Below are 21,880 nucleotides of genomic sequence, written 5' to 3' on the forward strand. Positions count from 1 at the left end.
TTGGGGGAGTGGAAGTGACAGGAGCCAATCACATTAGTTTGAAGGCTACTTATACTTACCCTTTTCCCTTAGTTCCTTGCCCTATCGTGGTTTCTGCTACAGTTCCCTTTAGTGCTTGTTGTGTTCAGTTGTGTTTCTCCGTATTTGACCTTGGCTTTGTATTCTGACTTCGTTTTCGCTTTATCCTATTCTGTACTGTTTGCCGGCTTGCTGATTCCTGTGTACCAGACCCCGGCTAGTTTTCGTTTACGCTGTCTCTTTGTGCCCTTGACCTCGGATCGTTCCTGACTCTGTCTTATCCTATTACGTCGAGTCCGGCCACTCTAAGGTCCGGTAGACGTATCTCTCCTCTGTACTGTCTTCTGTTAGGCTGGATCCTGCGTGTAGGGGTATATACTCGTTACACCCCCCCACAATATATTATACTATACTACACTATGGCACTTAGATAATCCCCCTACCCCTTCCCTCCCTCCTCCTTGCCCGTTTGCCCAACTTTGTTTCCCTGGTTCTTGTTCTGGTTCTACAATGCAAAACAGATGTACTTGTATTGACATGTTGACTTATGTCCACTCTGATAAGGAGTAATGTCACAGTGCAATGCACATATATTTGCATGTTATCTCTAACTGACTGGAGTTCGCACTGTGCCCAACTTCCATCGATGCCGTTTTACTATCTCTGTACAGTCTTCATGCTTGTGAAATGTACATCTGAAAAATTGTCAATACATTTTTTTTTTAAATCCTACGGTTTTAAAGGATCCCTACCAGTGTCTACTGAAGACCTACATTATGGCCACAGTAGATGTTTCCTCTATATATTCCAGTATTCCTCATCAGAAATGATTGGAAGCAACAAAGAATATCTTGATGGCTAAAGGGCAGTTGAATATTTGCCAAAAAGAGTTTTTTATTGAGTGTATTAATTTTGTCCTGACAAAAAATTATTTTGGTTCGATTCTAAATTCTTTTGGCAGCTGTGTGGTGTCGCCATGGGGATGAGGTTTGCCCCTAATATTGCCAACCTCTATGTATCGCATTGGGAAACCTCCAATGTTTTTGTGGAAAAGGCACCTTGGGGCAGTCTCGTCCTATAGCAGCACTACATAGATGATGTTTTAATCAAATGGGAAGGGTGACACGATAGCCTTATCTCTTTTATTGAAGGGATCAACTGTAACAAATACAATTTACATTTCACATCAGTGATACAGAATACACAAATCATTTTTTTAGACCCAACTTGGAAGCGCTTCAGACAGTTTTTTTTGCCTTCTTTTGGATCAACAGCAAAAGCAGATGTGAGGAAGGCTGAACTTGATGGACGCAAGTCTCTTTTCAGCTATGTAACTATGTAACTATGTAACTATGTAACTATGTAACTTTGTATGTTGAAGAGGAACAACTAAAAAGTAAAACATTCTTCAAAAGTACTGATTGTACCGTGATGTCCGTTAAGTTTAAGTTTATTTTTACCTTATGTGTTTCATAGTTTGTAAATACCTATACTTTCCAACTGGCTCCGTATGCTTACAGTCAGACACCTAGCCTAGAATACACTCCCCCCCATAACTTTAATTGGGACGTGCAATGCTCTCACTCACACTTGTACAAGCTATCAGTAGCACGCCCCGAGACAGACCTAATACGGCCTGCACTTACACCAGCTACCACAAAATATGCCTTAGGTCACCGACTGCTCCTCTGGCCGAGCGACATCTCTTTAGCACAAGCGCCTTAAGTAATCAATTGACATGCCCAATATTGCCAGAGATCAGGGCGCATCCCGCTCTTAACAAGCACCCTCCAGCCCAAGTCACACCTACCATGGCGCAGACATGAGGGAACCTAGCAACAAACAAGTCTAAAAAAAAAGGGTTAACATAATGCATGTGTTGTTGTACTATATACTGAAAATGTACAATTGTTTGTTCACCATCTCTTTAACACCAACTGAAAAGTTCTGTACTTAAATACCCACAAAAAAAAGAATAAAAAAAAAAAAAGTACTGATTGTAAAACGGCCATTGACAGAACTAGCTTGCATCACAGCCCGTGGCTCCGAAATGTTCCTAAGGGACTAATGATGCGCCTCAAAATTAACTGCTCGGACCTTAGGGTCTTTGAAGAGCAAGCGTCCATAATAAAAAGGAGATATTATGAAAAAGGCTATGACTTGATCAGGATGGCCAAAGATTAAGAAACTGTAAAACTTGTAGACAGACAATCTTTATTAACCAATAATGGAACAAAACAGAAGAATAAGGATAATAATAATATAAAATTTGAGTATGCTTTTATAACGAAATATAACTCTCTGGCCAAAAAATCTAAAATATTTTAAAAAGACATTGGCATATACTGAAAAAAGATGACGAATTGAGAAATACAACCTAAAAACACTCAGACAGGGCCTAAATTTAGATATTGATCTTACAGGACTTATTTAAAGAGCTACATTTTTTGTTCAGTTTTGCTGTTCTCTTTTTCCCTCTTATCCTTTAAATATTCATATGTTTGTAATTTATTTGGAAGTATTCTAATTAATATTTCTAGTTAAAGAACCAATTTTTTATTTTTCATTTTTTAATTTTTTCTTTTATTTATTATATTTTTTTCACTTATTTTTTATTCATTTTTTTCTTTTCATTCCTCTTTTCTGTTTATTCACTTTCTCATCTTTTGCCGCATAATCCAAGTTTAATATTATAACATAAGGTTTTATAGAGAACAGGAACTGGAAGGAGTGAGACAGCACTAGAAGAAGACACTTTTTATGTTAGACATAAAACAGTATACGTTCCAGGGTGGAACGCACACAACGCTAATGAATCCCAGGTGGACGGCATCACACCATTAAGACAGTTTATTTAAATGAGGGTTAAGGAGGAGAGGATTAATAACCCTGAAGACGTCCACAGGATGAAATGCATTGGATATTGAACTTGAAGACTTGTCTCTTTTATTCATGTGTTTTTATATTTTTATTTATCTTCTGGCTGCTATTTGAGCATTTTTTGGGATCCTATAGGCTCAACACATTGCGTGTCTTGTCTCATTGTACTTTATTACACTATGTTCAGTCTGTGTTTCCATTAGATATCACACAGACCAAGATCTTTCATCAAGGTTGTATTATTAATTTATATTATTTTGTATTTCTTTGATCATTATTCGGTTCTTGGGAGGTGTCATTCCTATTGATTGCTTTCCTACTTACTTGTCTGTTTCAATTTTGTCTGTTTTCAGATAAAATTCCATCTAGAGTTCTCTGCAGTACAAGGCTAAATAGGGCCCTGGGATGAGGCATCTGTGACAGAGAGGGGTGCCAAATTATTATCCACTCCATTATCCCCTAAACAGAACTCTAGATGGAATTTTTCCCCAAGTAAGTAGCTCATGACGCAGACACTAGACTGGTAGTGTAGGACCTGCCAAAGATTAGGCACATTGACTTTGTGGCAGGCTTATGCAATGTATGATCATATAATGTAACTAAACCCCCATTATTTTTTGCCTGGATTAGGTGTTTTAAAAAAACAAAACAAAAAAAAAAAACGAACTAAATCTGTCAGCACTGAAGTTGCTGTTTAGGGGATAATGGAGTGCAAAACAACAACAACAGTAGTGCAAGGCTGCGCCAAAATGTATCAGTGTAGACTATAGGAAATAAAAACAAGTATATAGATAGAGCATATATATAAAAAGTAAGTGCATATAAATCAGTCCAAGATAATTTGAAGTTGCACTGTAGCGATGAATGTCTTTTAAGGTGCTGTTGGTGATTGGGTGTCCTCACTGTTTATAGAAGTTCGATTATTCTCATGATACGGAAGACACAAATAAGAGACCGATCGTATAGACTGAGTGGGTCAATATATGTGCGAATATGAATATATATGTTAAACTCACATTTAGAAGAGCTATAGCCAGCTCAGGTATAACAAGCGTACAGCGGTATGATCCCCGCTTATGGGATATATAGGTGGTTGTCTTCTGGAGGGAATGGTGTCCAGCTCTCAGGAAAGGGATATATAAAGACAGCTGATAGTGCTCTCTGTTATAACAGGGTATGGAGTTGTAAGATAAATAAAATTGTACTTACAAGTGTAGTGCAGGCCAACTGCACTCTGATGACAGCATTGGTGGTATGATCCCCACCTCGGATAGTCTTGTAAGCACGCAATAAAATTGGTAAAAAGCCAGGTAAAGATAAAAAATGTGTATAAAAAGATAGTTGGCACAAATAGTGACCATAAAATCTTTAATTATATAAAAACACAAATATTAAAACCATTTACGCGTTTCGCCACTGGGGCTTTTTCAAAATGGAATAACAATCCTGGCTGATAAGAGTATATATAGGTACATAGAAAGTTAAAAATTGGCGCCAAAAACGTCATCTAGTTAGTAGCCAATAGAAAGGAGTCATACATTACATTTTACATAAATGAAAATAAAAAGTTTTACATTAATAGTGACATTACACAGGGTCTCAAGCGGTTAAAATAACTTAAAAACAAGGTGTGAGGGCTTAGAAAAGCTTAAATTAAGCGAGTCACGTGACTCGCGTGTAAAAAAGTGCAATGCATGTTGGGAAATGTAGTAGTTGTACACGCGAGTCACGTGACTATTGTAATCATAGGTGGCAGTGTGTGGGGGGAGTGAGCAATATCGCTTGCGGCAGGAAGTGAAGGGGGCATTGTGGGGGCTGTAGTTTGAGTGGCCGGAAATGGTTCGCGGCACGTTGCCGCCGATTAAGGCGGTCTTTAATAAGTGGGCGTGTGCGGTCGCCGGTCAAGTACGCTTTTGATAATGGAGTGCACTCGATTTTCTGGTTTTTTTTTTTATAAATTGGCTCCCAGCAGCACCTTACTTATATAAACAAATGAAAAGTAAAAGGGGTGGCGCTAACTAACAAATGTGCTGATAGTGCAGCATGCAGCAAAAACACCTAAGTGTACAGTCACTTAAATACACTTACATATACAGATAAACGAAATGAGGAAAAGGTGATTGCCCAAGTTGAGTATAGCTCCACAGGTTTTGTGGAACGTACCTAGGTTCTGTAAATCTAGAACACCAACATAGGGTAGTATGCTTAAACATAAAATATTAAATTGAGAAGCTTGGAAAAACTCACAATTTTTTGAGCATTTATAAGTTTGCTCTAAACCAGGAATAGGCAACCTTCAGCTCTGCAGATGTTTTGGACTACACCTCCCATGATGCTTTGCCAGCATTATGTGTGTAAGAGCATTATGGGGGATGTAGTCCACAACATATGGAGAGCCGAAGGTTGCCTATCCCTGCTCTAAACTATACAGGCAGAGTGCATCAATCAGATGTACATATATCTGAGCTAGGTCCCCCAGGAGGTGTTTGCAGTCCTCAGTCAGGAAGACCAGGAACCAGAATGGGAGACCTAGCTCAGATATATGTACATCTGATTGATGCACTCTGCCTGTATAGTTTAGAGCAAACTTATAAATGCTCAAAAAATTGTGAGTTTTTCCAAGCTTCTCAATTTAATATTTTATGTTTAAGCATACTACCCTATGTTGGTGTTCTATATTTACAGAACCTAGGGACATTCTACAAAACCTGTGGAGCTATACTCAACTTGCACAATCACCTTTTCCTCAGCACCCTACTAATGCATATTAAAAAAAATATATAGTGAGCGCTCTACTCCAGTCGGTATTCTTAACACGCAGTATCAGAAACAGGGTGCTAAAGAGTACAAAATAAATCTTGTTACCTTGTCGAGATCCCGTACTACATTATGTGATCTCGACAAGGATGCAAAAATATTTACTGAAAAATACAATATATCATATAATCAGTATACAATATAAAGTGCAAAGTAGAAATGAAGTGCAATATATACATTTTATACCATATTAATAAAGTGCATCAAGCAGGATTCTCTAAGTAGTACATTGGACACATGCATAGGCGTCCGCAGGAATTTTTTCAGGGGGGGCATAATTATAATGACATCCATGTTTGGCCCCTTTTTCACAGTGTCATGAAGGGGAGGGGCATAGTCATTATCACATAAAGCCAGGGTGAATAGTGGTGTCAGGAATACATGTATGTATTCCTGACACTATAGGGTTCCTTAAATCAAATTAAATGAACACTCTGGTCACCATAACAACTTCATCTAAATGAAAATGGTATGATACCAGGAGGCCCCTGGTTGCTCTCTTTCCTTTCAGGGGCTAAACCTCTTTTTTAAATGGTTTAACGCTCCAGCTCCAGATGTCCAGGTCGCTCAGTGGTATTCGGCTTCTGAAACGGAGTGTCAGAAAGTGCAGATTGACATCAGCCATGGGTGCCTTTCTGCTAATTTCTATTCCTTTCTGCTCCTTTTCCTACTTTACCTTTGCGCTCCTTCTGCCCCTTCCAGCTCCTTTCTACTACTTGCTGCCCTTTCCAGCTTCTTATTTTACTTTACTTTTGTGCTCCTTCTGATTCTTTCTGCTCCTTTACCTTTGTGCTCTTTCTGTCCCTTCCTGACCCTTTCTTCTACTTGCAGACCCTTCCTGCTCCTTTCTGCCCTTCCTGCTTCTTGCTGTCCCTTCCTGCTTCTTGCTGCCCCTTCCTGCTTCTTGCTGCCCCTTCCTGCTTCTTGCTGCCCCTTCCTGCTTCTTGCAGACCCTTCCGGCTCCTTGCAGACCCTTCCTGATCCTTACTGCCCCTTTCTGTTCATTTCTATTCCTTTCTGCTCCTTCTCCTGCTTTACATTTGCGCTCCTTCTGCCCCTTCCAGCTCCTTTGTACTCCATGCTGCCCTTTCCAGCTCCTTGCTGGCCCTTTGTACTCCTTCTTCTACTTTACCTTTGTGCTCCTTCTGATTCTTTCTGCTCCTTTACCTTTGTGTTCTTTTTGTCCCTTCTGGCCCCTTGCAGCCCATTCCTGCCCCTTGCAGCACCTTCCTGCTCCTTGCTGACTCTTGCTGCTCCTTGCAGACCCTTCCTTCTCCTTGCAGACCCTTCCTGCTCCTTGCAGACCCTTCCTGTTCCTTGCTGCTCCTTCCTACAGACCCCTCCTGCTCCTTGCTGACATTTCCTGCTCTTCCCTGCCCCTTCCTGCTAATTTCTGTTCCCTTCTCCTACTTTACCTTTGTGCTCCTGCTGACCCTTTCTGCTCCTTCTCCTACTTTACCTTTGCTATCTTCTGATTCTTTCTGCTCCTTTACCTTTGTGCTCCTTCTGTCCCTATCTGCCCCTTGCTGACTATTTCTGCTCCTTGCAGACCCTTCCTTCTCCTTGCTGCCCCTTCCTGCTCCTGGCAGACCCTTCCTGCTCCTTGCTGCCCCTTCCTGCTCCTTGCTGCCCCTTCCTGCTTCTTGCAGACCCTTCCGGCTCCTTGCAGACCCTACTACTTGATGTCCCTTCCTGTATGCTGTCCCCCATCCCTCACTTACCTGATCTGTAGGCTGCCCCCCATGCCTCACTTACCTAATCTGTAAGCTGCCTATCCCCCCGTGCCACCCTTACCTGATCTGTAGGCTGCCCCCATGCCTCACTTCCCTGATCTGTAGGCTGTCTCCCCATCCCTCACTTACCTAATTTGTAGGCTGCCCCCCCCCATGCTTCACTTACCTGCCCTGTAGGCTGCCTCCTCACTTACCTGATCTTTAGGCTGCAACCCCCATGCCTCACTTACCTGATCTGTAGGCTGCAACCCCCATGCCTCACTTACCTGATCTGTAGGCTGCAACCCCCATGCCTCACTTACCTGATCTGTAGGCTGCAACCCCCCATGCCTCACTTACCTGATCTGTAGGCTGCCTCCTCACTTTCCTAATCTGTAGACTGCCCCCCAAATCCCTCACTTACCGAATCTGTAAACTGCCCCCCAATCCTGCACTTACCTGATCTGTAGGCTGCCCCCCCCCCCCATTCCTCACTTACCTAATTTGCAGGTTGTCCCTCTATTCTTTACTTACCTAACCTGTAGACTGCCCCCCAAATCCCTCACTTACCGGATCTGTAAGCTGCCCCCCAATCCTTCACTTACCTGATCTATAGGCTGTCCCCCTATCCCTCACTTACCTGATCTGTAGGCTGCCCCTCATCCATCACTTACCTGATCTGTAGACTGTCTGCAGTCTGGGAGTTGCTGGCTGCACTCTGTGCTGCTCCCCTGAGGCTTCAGTCAGGAGAGAGAAGCAGGGATAAGATGTAGCTTCCTATCCCTGCCTCGCTCTACACACAGTGCTACCTACTGGGCGGCGCCGGTATTGCCGTGCATTATCAATCTCTATTATTTATTACCCCCCTGCGGACGCCCATGGACACATATGTTATTCTTGCTTCTGTAATATTGTAAGATAAGGTTCAATTTCTCTAAAACTTTTAAATCTGCTATTTCTTTGAATAGATAGATTTAAAAAAAAAAAGAATTGCATACCATTTACATGATTTACAAGTTAGGTACCACTGAACAGCAATCTATAAAGTACCTATGGTTTTCTTTTGTGACAAAATGTTCTTGCTTCTGAAATATTGCATGATAAGCCATAACATTTCTAAAATGTTTCATTCTGCTATTTTCTTGTATAAATGAATAAATAATAAATTTAAATTGTAAATGCACACAGTTTAGATTTTAGATACCCCTGAACAGCAATCTTTAAATTAAAATGTTGTCTGGGGTTGCTGTATCTCTGATGTAGAGATAACTTGCTGGCATTTTGGTTCTGGACTGCCCGTACAGTGGGATCAGTCTGATATACTTCAGATATATTGTTCTGTTATGGCACAAAAGTGCAAAGAACGACCTGAGCAGGCATTTACCGAAGGACAAGCTACTGGATTTCTCTAAGCTTTTGTGCGTTCTCAGAGTTCTCATATTCTTTGTTTTTGCTAAGGTGCATTAACTTGACTCTCCCTAAGTTAAAAGGGTAATCCAGACGTGGAATCTGTACACACGGTACCTAGAGGGGTATCAGCTACAACTCACTGGCAAGGCCCAAAGAAGGCCGAAGAGATCGTCTTGGGTTGCGGTATCTCTTGTGCAGAGAGAACTTGCTGGCATTTCCTTTCTGGACTGCCCTTACGGGTGGGATCAGTCTGATATGCTTCAGATATGTTCTCTCTGTAATGGCACAAGTGAGCAAAAAACGATTTTAAGACCTGAGCAGACATTCAGGGAAGGACAAGCTACTGAGTTTTTCTAAGCTTTTGTCTGTTCTCAGAGTTCTCATATTCTTTGTTTTATCTTATGCAAAAATAAAAACTATCAAGCAATGCCCAAGCAGAGTATTATAAATATCATTACACACTAGAAAGCAGCCCTTTTTATTGTTAGCTGTGTCTAACATAAAAAGTGTCTTCTTCTACTGCTGTCTCACTACTTCAAATTCCTGTTCTCTTTTTAAAGCCTTATGTTATAATATTAAACTTGGACAGGGACAGTCAAGTACCTGAGATTTCATGCCCTTGCCCTGGATGACAATGTAAACATTTTTATAAACAACCAATGTTTGTCTAAAATGTGGGTAATATAAGCATGCCAAAGGTACTTACGCAGAGTGAGTCTGAACATCATGCCAGCTGCGACTGAAATTCTGCTTCAGCTCATTCATCATACTGACTCCCAGCTTATGCTTGATCTCTGCCAGGTGCTTCTCCTTGGCAGCCAACACTTGACGTAGAGTGACGATTTCATCCTCCAGCTATACATAAGAAATAGATCTATTTTAAAATGTGCATGGCAGGCAAACATGAGTAGACAGGAGTGTATGCTTTCTATTTATTAAGGAACAACAAAGACGAGCAAATATTTGGCTTCAGTCACATTGCACTCTCTACACATAGAAGATGGCACATGAACAGATCTTTCATATCAAATTAATATACGAAGCAATATATGACTATGTCAGAGGTCAGATTCCATTTCAGATATGGAGTGTCTTTGGGCAATATGGCATTCCTAATTTTCACAGTTATAAATTTTATTCACAGTTCACACTTACATCAACAGTTGGAACTCCCAAGGTTTAAGATGTAATTGGCAGATATTAGGGTCATTGCCTAGGTTTCTGCTTCTTTTGGAGGACTGCCACATGCATCTACTACACACCAACTTACTAAAACGTCCACTTACCTTGCCCATGGAAGGAGGAAATTTAAATCATTAAGGTAACCAATCCAAAAATGTTCCTAGATATGTTCAAACCATCCCTGTACCTTAAAATAATCCAGACACCCAGTGGCATTTCACCATTGCTGACATATTGGTGCTAACTCCGAACTCCTTAATCTTGAGTCTTGTTAATGTCATTGTCTCTTAACTGTTGTTGCTGCTGTTCACATGGGTAGTGTAATAGTACTTGTGTCATTCGGTTCCATCTTGCTTACGTTGTGTCATTCTGGCATAATTTCTGGCACTGGGTGCTATTTTACCATGCCGTTTTATTCCAAAATACCGGTGTAATATAATTCTGACACAGACTTCACAGCATCAATTCAACAACAGTTCAACATGGGACACACTTATGTTCTGGGCATGCAGGAATAACACAAACCAATCAACCAGCAATACTATCCAGATTCTGCTGTGGTTTCTATTCTCAATACCGCATTTCTGATTCTCAGTGATACACAGAGGGACTGGGGGGAGAAAGAGACAAGGTGCTGGGGGGGGAATAAATACATAGGAAATTGGGAGACACACACAATTGGCTAGGAGGAAGATACACAAAAGGGACTGTGGGGGAAAGAGATACCCAGAGTGGCTGGGGGGAGAAAGACACACAGAGGGGCTAAGGGGAATAACATTCACACAGGGGGTGGGCAAAGTAATTAACACAAAGGGGCTTAACAGAAGTAAGAGACACACAAAGGGGCTAGGATACATTTCTTCTGCCATCCTTGCAGGCGGTGGTTCATTTTGGATTTGTGCTGCCATAGGCATGACTAAACTTGGGCACCCCCTAATCTAAATTTGCCTCAGCACTTCCTGTCAAGGCTGCACCTCAAGAGCGACACACAGTTATTTGACTGACAGACACATGCCGTCATTGATAAGTGGTATACGCACTGTTTACCCAACACACACTTTCACTGACACACCCAATGACAGGCACACACTCAATACACGTATACTGACATGGACTCACCGACACACACTCACTGACACACTCTGACACACACATTCACTCACAGACACATACTGACAGCTACACACACACACAGTGACAGACACACACATTCACTGACACACATACACACACTCATTCACTGACAGACACACACACTAACAGACAGATACACCAACATTCACTGATAGACACACACTCTCACTGACAGACACAAACATTTTTTTATTTTTTTTTATTTGAATCCACCAGCCTCCCTACCTTTGAGAGAGCTGGAGTAGATCCTGTCTGTGTGGACCATTGTGGTTGTTGGCCTGGTCTGGGTTACTCCTGGCCGCCTTGCTGGGCTCCTGGCCTCCCTGCTGGCTTTCTGGCTCCTTGCTAGGCTACCGGGAGGGGCGGTCTGGCGGGTGGGTGCGCAATGGAGGCAGCGAGGGAGAAGTAATCTTGCTCTGCTCCCTTGTGCGCCACTTAGTGATGCTGGGCCCAGAGTCATATTCCAGATTCCAGCATCACAGCAGGGAGCGCAAGGTTGCAGAGCAAGAAGAGCTCAAATGAAAGTGCTCCCTCGCCGATAGGCTAGCTAGAATGTGAGCAGCTGAATGACATGGGGGGGCCCAAAGGTGGCCAGCTCTTTGGCCCCCCAATACACAAGGCTAACAAAGCATCTGTCAGGCTCATGGGGACGACTTTTTTTTCCACCCCCCTGACAGTGCCGTCCAAGGTAAATGCCTTGTTATCCCTGTGTTAAATACACCACTGCTTGCAGCAAAGCTTTTATGTCAACAGCTTAATGTAGTTTGCTTTATATAGGTTAGAGGTAGATTTGGTAATGGCTATTCCCAAAAACTTTATATCATGGTGGGGATGCATAACTGCCACTGAAATGGTAATATTGCTCAAACCCAGTACTTATTTAGGACCCTTTCTATATCAATACTAGCCAGCTATCTTAAAGAAACTCAACGTGTTATCAACTCCTTAATTTGGATTAATGCCCACTAGTGATGTCCCGAACAGTTCACCACAGTCCGCTCCCTATTCGCCATGGAGGTGGGAGGGTCTGGGAGGGAGGGTGTGCTGCTGATTGGCTGGAATGTGTCTGCTGACTGTGAGGTACAGGGTCAAAGTTTACTCAATGATGACGAATAGGGGGCGGACCGAACATCGCATATGTTCGCCCGCCGCGTTCGCCACGAACAAGCTATGTTCGCCGGCTAACTGTTCGGGACATCACTAATGCCCACCCAAGAGTGGCAATATTTACTCTATATTTACTCTATATGCACCCTTTGAAATAAGAGAAATGGACTATCTAAATTAGTATCTTGTAATACCTTTTTTAGATGAATCTGTTATGTTACTATTTTACACACACATGTATATAAATAGAGTCATATATATATATATATATATATATATATATATATTCTAAATAGAGAGCATTTTGGAGACTTTTTAGTAAATTTTCCTGTTGCTTTATTAAGCAATTGCAGTGATATAAATACAAAGTCGACGTTTCAGTCTATTCATACTATTATCAAGATCATAGACTGAAACGTCAACTTTGTATTTATATCACTGCAATTGCTTAATAAAGCAACAGGAAAATGTAAAATAACTGAGCTATTGAAAGACCAGAAGTGTCGAGTGCTGGGACCTGGGAGATATATATATACACACACACACACACCAAACTATTAAAAAAATAAGTAGTACAAAAATCTAATAAATTGCCCAAAATACAGAACAATCTTATAACTACTAGATCTTCAGATTTATTTATTTTTTTACTCCATTTCAGAACATAACAGAACAATTAACTCCATTTCAGCATATTTGTTTTTGGCATTACTTTGGGTCTGTAAATTATCTGATGTACAAAATGTAAAATAAATATATTTTCTTTTTCAATTTTTCTATTTTGAGGCATACTGGTCATAAGGGTTGAAAATATGAGTTGGCATCAAACATCAGTTGTGAAGCAATAAAAAAAATAAATCAAGTTTTAGAGAGCTAAATGCAAAAGAACATAATATTTTAAAAAAAAAAGTTTGTATTGAAAAAGAGAGTAAAGCATGGTGTTTAAGGTTTGTGACAATCAGGCAGTAATTGCTGCATGTTTTCCTTTAAGATTGCCCTTAAAGCATAAACACTGTCTGCTGATCTACCTTTTCAGTGACGTGGATGTAACTCCACGTCTATTTTGATTTAAGCACCCCTAGCCAGTCCATGTTTAACCTTCCTATGAGGGAAGAAAAGGCAAATATTTGAGAATGAGTAACATAAGCAGTCATGCTGAACATAATTTACCTTGACTAATTCATTCTTCAGTTCCTCCTTCTCTTCCTCAGACATTATTTCACAATAATCAATCTCTGCTGTCAGTTCATCGTCTGTTTCCTGAAGAGGCTGCGTATCCAAGAGATCTGCAAGGAAAAAGTTCCAAGATCAGCAGTAGTAATTTTTAAAATCAAGACACGTTGATCATTGCACACACCAACAGGCAAGTATAAGGTCACTTAATTGTCTGTTAGGGCTGATAAGTCTTTGAATGACAGTACTTTAACCTTAAAGGATCACTATAGGGTCAGGAACACAAACATGTATTCCTGACCCTGTAGTGTTAAAACCACCATCTAGCCCCCCTGGGACCCTCATGCCTCCATAAATATAGCAAAATCTTACTGTATTCAAGCCAGAAGCTGTAGATCTGCAAGCTGTTTGCCTAAAAAAAAAAACCAAGCAGTCTGCTGACATCATCAGAAGTGGCAGCCTGATCCAATCACATTGCTTCCCCATAGGATTGGCTGAGACTGACAAAGAGGCAGATCAGGGGCAGAGCCAGCATGACTCAAACACAGCCCTGGCCAATCAGCATCTCCTCATAGAGATGAATTGAATCAATGAATGGTGAGGGGGGTGATGGTGAAGGGGGGTGATGCTGAGGGTGGTGAGAGGGGTGATGGTGAGGGGGGGTGATGCTGAGGGTGGTGAGGGGGGTCATGCTGAGGGTGGTGAGAGGGGGTGATGCTGAGGGTGGTGAGGGAGGGTGATAGTGGGGGGGGTGATGCTGAGGGAGTGATAGTGGGGGGGTGATGGTGAGGGGGTGAAAGTGAGGGGGTGACGCTGAGGGAGGGGGGTGATGTGAAAAAGAGGGGGGGTCTGATGGGGAGACAACATACCCTTTCTTCCCTGGTGGTCAAGTGGGCTCCCTGGTGGTCCAGTGTGGGCTGCCTGGTGGTCCGGTGGCCATCGTTTCCGGTCTGCAGCTCTGCAGAGCTGCAGACCATGTAATCGTGCAACACCATCAGACCGTTGCCGCGGTAACCCGCGGCAACGCTCTGATTGGACAGCTCTCGGCGAGACACATGGTCTGCAGCTCTGCTCACTGTGGAGCTGCAGACCAGTGTCTGATGGCTGGCCGGGCAGCCAGGAGGGGCCTCGCACCCGGCGGCATACCGGGCAAGCCGGCGGGTCCCCTCCTACTGTCGGGTCCTCGGTCACTGACCGAGGACCCGACACAGTCTGCCCACAGGCGGTTTAGGAGGCCGCGAGGCCCCAGCCAGCGCGAGGCCTTAGGCGGCCGCCTTGACCCCCTAATTAGAGAGCCGCCTCTGGATGCAGTATGTGTGTGTAGTGAATGATGTGTGTGTATTAGTCAACATTTGTACAAGAGTACTATAGTTCAAATCTCTGTATATAGTTTGTATTCCTCAGATGGTTATGTAATATCGATGTAATGCTCTCAGAGACTGACACATTTGACATTGCAGACAGTGACACCCTAATAGCCTTCGATATAGCGCATCTAAACTAGGTTTCTAGATATGGTGCACCCAGCAAGGAAGCATCTTCAAGGAGGCACCCTGTGTCAGAGGAAAATTGAGTATCCCCTAACATCACTCCCCCTTTAATATCCCTGTGATTGCCACTCGGGTAGGAACACTCAATTTATACACAGACCCCCAGCATGGCGTCTCCATACAAAGACGTACAAACCCCTCTCAGGCATCCCTGTGTCTGGGAGATAATTGAGTCAAAGACCGGTAACTACATTTTATTTAAGACACGGAGGCTCCTATTATGCTTCTCTTTCTTTAATTTTCCCTCAGCAGCGAAGAGAAAAAATGTATGTAAAAGAGAAAAACAACATAACATTAGCATATTCAACAGTGCTACTAATCAGTATCCACCCCCTTCAGTTTATAAGGTGTAGCACTCTCTCCCTCTTCTTTCTTCGCTGCTCCCTCAGACCAGCTATGTACATTATTCTCCTCTTGCTTTGTGATATAATTACTGTGGGAATGTATATTGTTATCCCGATTCACTTAGGGGTTTATGTTTTACTCCCACTAGTTTGCTTTCACTATTATCAGGAGTCATAGACAGTAATATCTTTTATTTATATGTATTTTATTGTGTTACTGGTGTTTTTATTGCATTACTGTGTTTGTGTCCCCTGGGTCCTGTGGTGTTCTTCAGGTCTGCCTTATCTGGCAAGTCAGGGTCTTTTCCCCCTCTGGGTGGGTACTCTGCTCCCTGACCCCTCTCCCGACCGGGAACCGTTACGAGGTTTCCCTTCCCCACCTCGCCCCGTTCTCGGCTCCCTTTCACAGTACCTGCCGGCTCAACCGCATGGCGGTTAGTTTTACTTTAGTTTTCGCCGCACACGAGCGCCGTGCATGCGCACGATGCTCGCGACGCCTATCTTTTTGGTTTTATGTCGCCGCCCTGTGCCGGCGGCCATTTTATTACTCGTGCTGCAGATTTAATCGGTTCTTGAAGCTGCACACGAAGCTGCTCCCTACAAATCACCCAGGACCCGGGTATTTTCTGTATATTTCTACTTACCTTCTTATTAACCCTACCCTGTGCTTGGATTAAGCAATCCTGCACCTTTGTACTCTATTTAGTTATTTATTTATTTTCTTTCTTGCACTCACTTACTGTAGTCATGCAGTCGGCTGGAGAGGACCTATCTGGCCACCCCAATCCCCCTTTGGGTACCCCTGGCCCTGACCCCCAGGCTGACCCTAGCCTCATGGGCTCAGAAGAATTTCAGAGCCTCCTGGACGCCACTATGTCCAGTTCTATTAGTAAGGCCATTTCCTCAGCCATGGGGGTTATGTCCTCCAGCATCTCACAGCCCATTTCCCAAGCCCTTAGGCAGGCCCTCCCTGCTCAGGCTGATACTGTGCAGACGCATACCACCCCTGAAGGGGCACCTACGGGCCGAAAAGCGCTAGGCAAGCGCAAACATGCTCAAGACCTCCCCCACACCCAGGTAAAGCCTGGCTTGATTGACATGCCTCAGGCTGTCTGTGATGGCGCGCAACAACCGCGCAATAGAGCTACTGGCCGGGCTACGGCGGCCAGAGATTGGAAACAGGCGCGGGCCCATGATTTACTGTCTGAGTCAGACGATGATGGGGATGAGGGGTCGGATGACCATTACTCAGATCCCTACAGTGACGAGACCTCTGGAGATGAGGACCTCCCGGGAACACAATTCCCTTCTAGACCGACTCATGCCAAGGCACAGTCGGAGACACCTGCGGCAGAGACAGCCCATGACGCAAAGGAAACACTTGCGTTCGACCCAGAATCTGAGACACCCTCGCTCCGCTGAATGGGAGCCCTCTGAGCACATCGCTCAATAACTAGCTCTCAGAGTACGTAAATCCCTCTCCCAGGAGGGTCGTAATAAGCTGAGAGCAGAATGCTCCCAACCTTTCATACCAGATGCAGTGGCAAAAACCCCTGAAGTCGACCCACAAATTGTCCAATTTTTGGCCAAGACCGGTTGGAAGCCCAAGAAGGGCCTAAATTACTCACTACGAAACTGTCATGATAAGTTCCGAGACACTCTGGGTCACTAAGTTATATGAACTGCTTGAAGCAGCTCAGTCGGGCGAGGCACAACTAAACTTCGATGTGGCATTTGGATGGCTCCAACGCTTGGTTTGTATGATCGGTAATGCCAACACGGACATGTCTACTGAACGCAGGAAGGCCATCCTGCTCAAGATCGAGCCCAAGCTAGCTAGCATGGCTCGCAATAAACCGGGTGCCTCCGCAAAAGGCTTGTTGTTCGGGGAGTCCTTCGTAAAGTACCTGGGCTCCTACGTAAAGACCTTTATGGCCTTGGACAAAGCCCAATCTTCCATAAAACGTGTCTTCAACCAAAAGGTTTTCGGTGGAGCCGGAAGAGGTAGGAGCCGTCTAACCGTCCGCAACCCCCGGGGTTTTTCCAGACCGGGCAGAGGCTCCTTCAACCCCCAGAAACCGAACCAAGAACATTCCTATACTCCATTCTTCCCTTCACGAGGAAGACCTTGGAATGCCCGCGGCGGTCGAGGAGCATCCACAGGAAAACGCCCTTATGGTGAGTACGCTTTTTCCCCATATAAATGTGGGGGGCAGATTGGCCCTGTTCTCTCAGGCTTGGGCTATGATCACGTCCGACAGTTGGGTCTTACCACCTAGAATTGACGGCCTTTCCCGTTCAGGGCACCCCTCCACGGGTGATCCCCATGTCAGAATCACACCACGAACTCATCTCTTCAGAGATCAGAGAACTGCGGGCCAAGAGGGCTATAGAGGAAATCCCTCTAGATACTCAAGGTTTTGTGAGCAACCTGTTCTTAGTGCCAAAAAAGGAAGGAGGCGTTCGCCCGGCTATAAACCTGCGACCCTTGAATGCCTTTGTCCAATATCGACACTTCAAGATGGAGGGCATACATTGCCTCAGAGACCTACTCCTTCCCGGAGACTGGATGGTAAAACTAGATTTGCAGGACGCGTATCTGACAGTCCCGATAGCGGCAGGGCACAGAGATCTGCTTTAATTCCTGTGGGTGACAAAGAAATGGCGTTTCACATGCCTTCCCTTTTGTCTGTCCTCCGCCCCCTGGTGCTTCACAAAGGTACTGAAACCAGTGGTTACCTTTCTCAGACTACACGGGGTCCGACTTATTATTTACCTGGACGATATCCTCCTGCTATCCGGGACACGTTCCCTACTGTTAGTTCATTTAACATGGACCCTGCAACTCATTCAGAACCTCAGCTTCCTAGTGAACTGGAAGAAATCGGTTCTAATACCTTCAAAACAAATGGAATTCCTGGGATTCCGAGTCAACTCCGTTCAACAGATTCTATGCCTCCCGGCAGAAAAGATGTCCAACATCAAAAAAGAGATAAGACGACTTATGCACTGGCCGGACATCTCCCTGTGACAACTGGCACGGGTCATTGGACTGTTGACGGCCTCCATCCAGGCGATTTTTCCGGGACCGCTTCACTACCGGGCACTACAGCGTCTGAAAGCTACCTGCTTACGAAGTGGCCACTCATACGACTCCCACGTTACTCTGGACGTGGAATCCAGGGAAGAACTGAACTGGTGGTTGACCCACATGGAAGCGTGGAACGGAAGAGCGATCTTCGGTTCCAACCCGGACCTAGTGATAGAGTCGGACGCCAGCTTAAATGGCTGGGGCCGCGCTGCGGCTCCATATCCACAGGAGGCAGATGGTCCACAGACGAATCGTTTCTACACATAAACTCTCTGGAACTGCTAGCGGCCTCGTTCGCCATTCGCAGTCTCTCACCCAGGGGCGTCTCATGCTCGATTCTACTCAAATTGGACAATGTCTCAGCAGTACGGTATATAAACCATCTAGGAGGCACCAAGTCACGCATCTTAGCGGTCTTGGCTCAAGACTTTTGTCATTGCTGTTTACAGAACAATGTGTCAGTTACCGCGGAACACATCCCAGGCCTGGATAATTACACTGCAGATTGGAACTCCCGTTACCTGAGGGACTCAGGAGATTGGAGACTTCAACCGAGTGTGTTCCACAAGATCGCTCACTTATGGGGACCTTTGAGTGTGGACCTGTTTGCGTCCAGACTGAACACGCAACTACCTCAGTTCTTCAGATGGCGACGGGACCCGGAAGCCATGGCAACCGATGCATTCCTCCAAGATTGGACCAAAGGCCGGGCGTATGCCTTCCCTCCATTCAACCTGATTGCTCGTTGCCTGGCGTACCTCCGCCGCTTCAAGGGCTCGATGGTTCTGATAACCCCATGTTGGAGGTCCCAACCTTGGTTTCCCCACCTATTGGAAATGGCGATCGATCGATCGATCGATCGCCCACGGTTGTTACCAGATCACCCATCTCTCCTAACCAATCCAGACGGGGAGAGTCACACTCTGATAGAACAAGGGCTCCTCCGTCTCATGGCTCCTTTCCGGGGACCCTGGGAAATCACAGAGGTTTCGAGCACAACTACACAACCCCTGGCAAACGCATGGGCACCGGGAACACGACATGCCTATACTGCGGCCTGGAGACAGTGGGTCAATTGGTGCTTGGAACGATCGTTGGATCAGCCTCTGTGAAATCGGTGTTGGACTTCCTGACACATCTGTTGGAATCAGGCAAAGTCTTTCGCACCGTCAACCTGTACCGTTCTGCAATCTCGGCAGGCCATGATAACGTGGACAGGCTCCCACTCAGACAGAACCCCTTAGTCTGTCATCTGCTTAAGGGTGTTCGTTTCTCACGTCCTCCTACACCTAGACATGGATCCTTTTGGGATGTCAACGTGGTATTCAAGCTCCTTGATGGAAGGCCCCCAATTCAGAATTGTCATTAAAACAATTGCTTATGCTGTTTTGTCTTCTATCCTGTAAGCGAGTGTCCGACGTAAGAGCTTTGGATTGGCAGGCCCGCATGTTCACTCCGGAAGGAGTGTCATTCGATATCTCGCGGAGAACGAAATCAGCAACTAAACAGGACTTCTACCCAAGAATCACAAATCTACCCAATCTATGCCCGGTGCTGTGCCTAAAAGAATATGAATCTCGCACTTCTGCTCTACGCCCATCTAATGACGGACCTCTGTTCATCTCACTGAAGAAACCTCATCTTCCTGTATCTACTCCTGCGCTCGCGCGTTGGGTCAAATGGTTATTGGCTTCGGCCGGGATAGATGTCTCCGTGTTCTCATCCCACTCCGTCAGGGGCGCTATCGCCTCTAAGGCATCGGCGATTGGATGTCGATTGGAAGACATCTTGAAGGCTGCAGATTGGTCTACGGAATCCACATTCCGGAATTTTTATTTTAAACCTATCCAACATTTTTCAGATAAGATTATAGCTCAGCTTTAAAAGAGCATAATAGGAAAAAAAATCATTTTATTAATGACACGGAGGCGAGTATTATTCCCTCCCTCCCTCCCTGGGTGGAGTTTGTGGGATTCACATGCCTGTCAGGATTAGATTGAGTCTGCCTCTATCCTCATACCTTACATGTTGGAACTTTCCTGTTTTCTTAGCAGATATTGAATATAAAGACTAGATTATCACGCTAATTTTATATGTCTGATAATGTCTGATTTCATGTCTCTTAATGTTATGACTTTGGTTTTTCTCCAGACCTAGGTAACCATATATATATACTGTGGTATGTTACAACCAGATGCCAATCGAGATATTACCATATTTCTCCTCTCTTTTAGTCTGAATACTTATATCGGAGTGATAAAGAAGATTTAAAGGACGGCTCTACCGTTTTCCCATAAGGAAGGGATGTATGACTGCTATCCGATGTTACAGTTCCGGTTCAAGTTTATCGTTCGGTTATTGGCTGGTCTTCGGATCGCTACAGAAAGAGGAAGAGGAAGAGAGTGCTACACCTTATATACTGAAGGGGGTGGATACTGATTAGTAGCACTGTTGAATATGCTAATGTTATATTGTTTTTCTCTTTTACATACATTTTTTCTCTTCGCTGCTGAGGGAAAATTAAAGAAAGAGAAGCATAATACTCGCCTCCGTGTCATTAATAAAATCATGACTTTACGTCATGTTAATAGTAAAATCTTGGAATTATCTCTCAGTTACAGGGAACCACATAAAAAGTACCCCAAAGCCACAAGTCTTATATCCCCGAATAGCCCGGATCCGAGGGCCAAAGTTGTCCAAATAGCACTCAGATCAGTTTGGTGGAACGCAATCTCCTTCAGGGTAAAGTTATGACTTTTAGGAGTTCCTGTGCACATAAAACCGAATGCTCCCCCCTGGCTCGAGGGAGCGAATGTTCCTCTTGTTTGTATGAGTTGTTTTCCCAAAAAGCGATCTCTTGGCTTATTTGGGAAGGAATTCAGTGGTGTACGTGAGGTAGCATATCCGATTTTAGTTCCATGCAGTCTGCGTCCAAGTACCGCTGCCTACATTCCCAAGACAAAATGGGCACCACTCCACAAAACACGTGTATTCAGTCATATGAATGGCGGCCACCCAAAAGAGCATTTAAGTTAATGGGTTCTTTGAAGTTAATGAATCAGGGGGTGGTCTGGGTATTCGGGAGGTATAAGAGGGGGAAATGGGTCTTCGTTCAGTAACTGAACAAGGCAACGTACACTCAACAGGGGTATCAACTAAAGGAAAAGTCTAATAAGGTGTTCTGTCACAATCTCCAATTATGGCAACTCCTGCCCTCATAACCAGCATTGAGGTTTGGGATCCAGTAAATAATTATAAGCTTTTTTGTTGGACAAGATTGTTGAGCATATGGTTGCGCAGACAAATTTGTATTCCAGTCAATATCGCACCGCAGCAGATGTTATGTCTCAGAGATATAAACATTTTGGGCAATAACCCTAGTAATGTGTTTAGTAAAAAAAAACAACAACAAAAAAAACAGCTTAAAATCTTAATGGCATAAGCCTATCCTGGCATTGTCAC

The 21,880-nt window shown here is 44.2% G+C and overlaps 1 protein-coding gene across 5 annotated transcripts in view; it reads right to left on the reverse strand.

Annotated features, from left to right (window-relative positions):
* TPD52L1 (TPD52 like 1) overlaps window positions 1-21,880 on the reverse strand; it is a 204,598-nt gene that overhangs the window by 93,582 nt on the left and 89,136 nt on the right. For 3 of the 5 annotated variants that reach the window (XM_063443182.1, XM_063443181.1, XM_063443183.1), the window contains exons 2-4: window positions 13,431-13,546; window positions 9,544-9,692; window positions 8,978-9,112 (exon numbers count right to left, since the gene is read on the reverse strand). In XM_063443182.1, the coding sequence (XP_063299252.1) occupies window positions 8,978-9,112; window positions 9,544-9,692; window positions 13,431-13,546 (400 nt within the window). The remainder of the gene's footprint in view (window positions 1-8,977; window positions 9,113-9,543; window positions 9,693-13,430; window positions 13,547-21,880) is intronic. The other 2 variants (XM_063443185.1, XM_063443184.1) reach the window with 1 other exon arrangement.

This window comes from Pelobates fuscus, chromosome 2 (assembly GCF_036172605.1).
Source record: "Pelobates fuscus isolate aPelFus1 chromosome 2, aPelFus1.pri, whole genome shotgun sequence".
NCBI classification, from domain to species: Eukaryota; Metazoa; Chordata; class Amphibia; order Anura; family Pelobatidae; genus Pelobates; species Pelobates fuscus.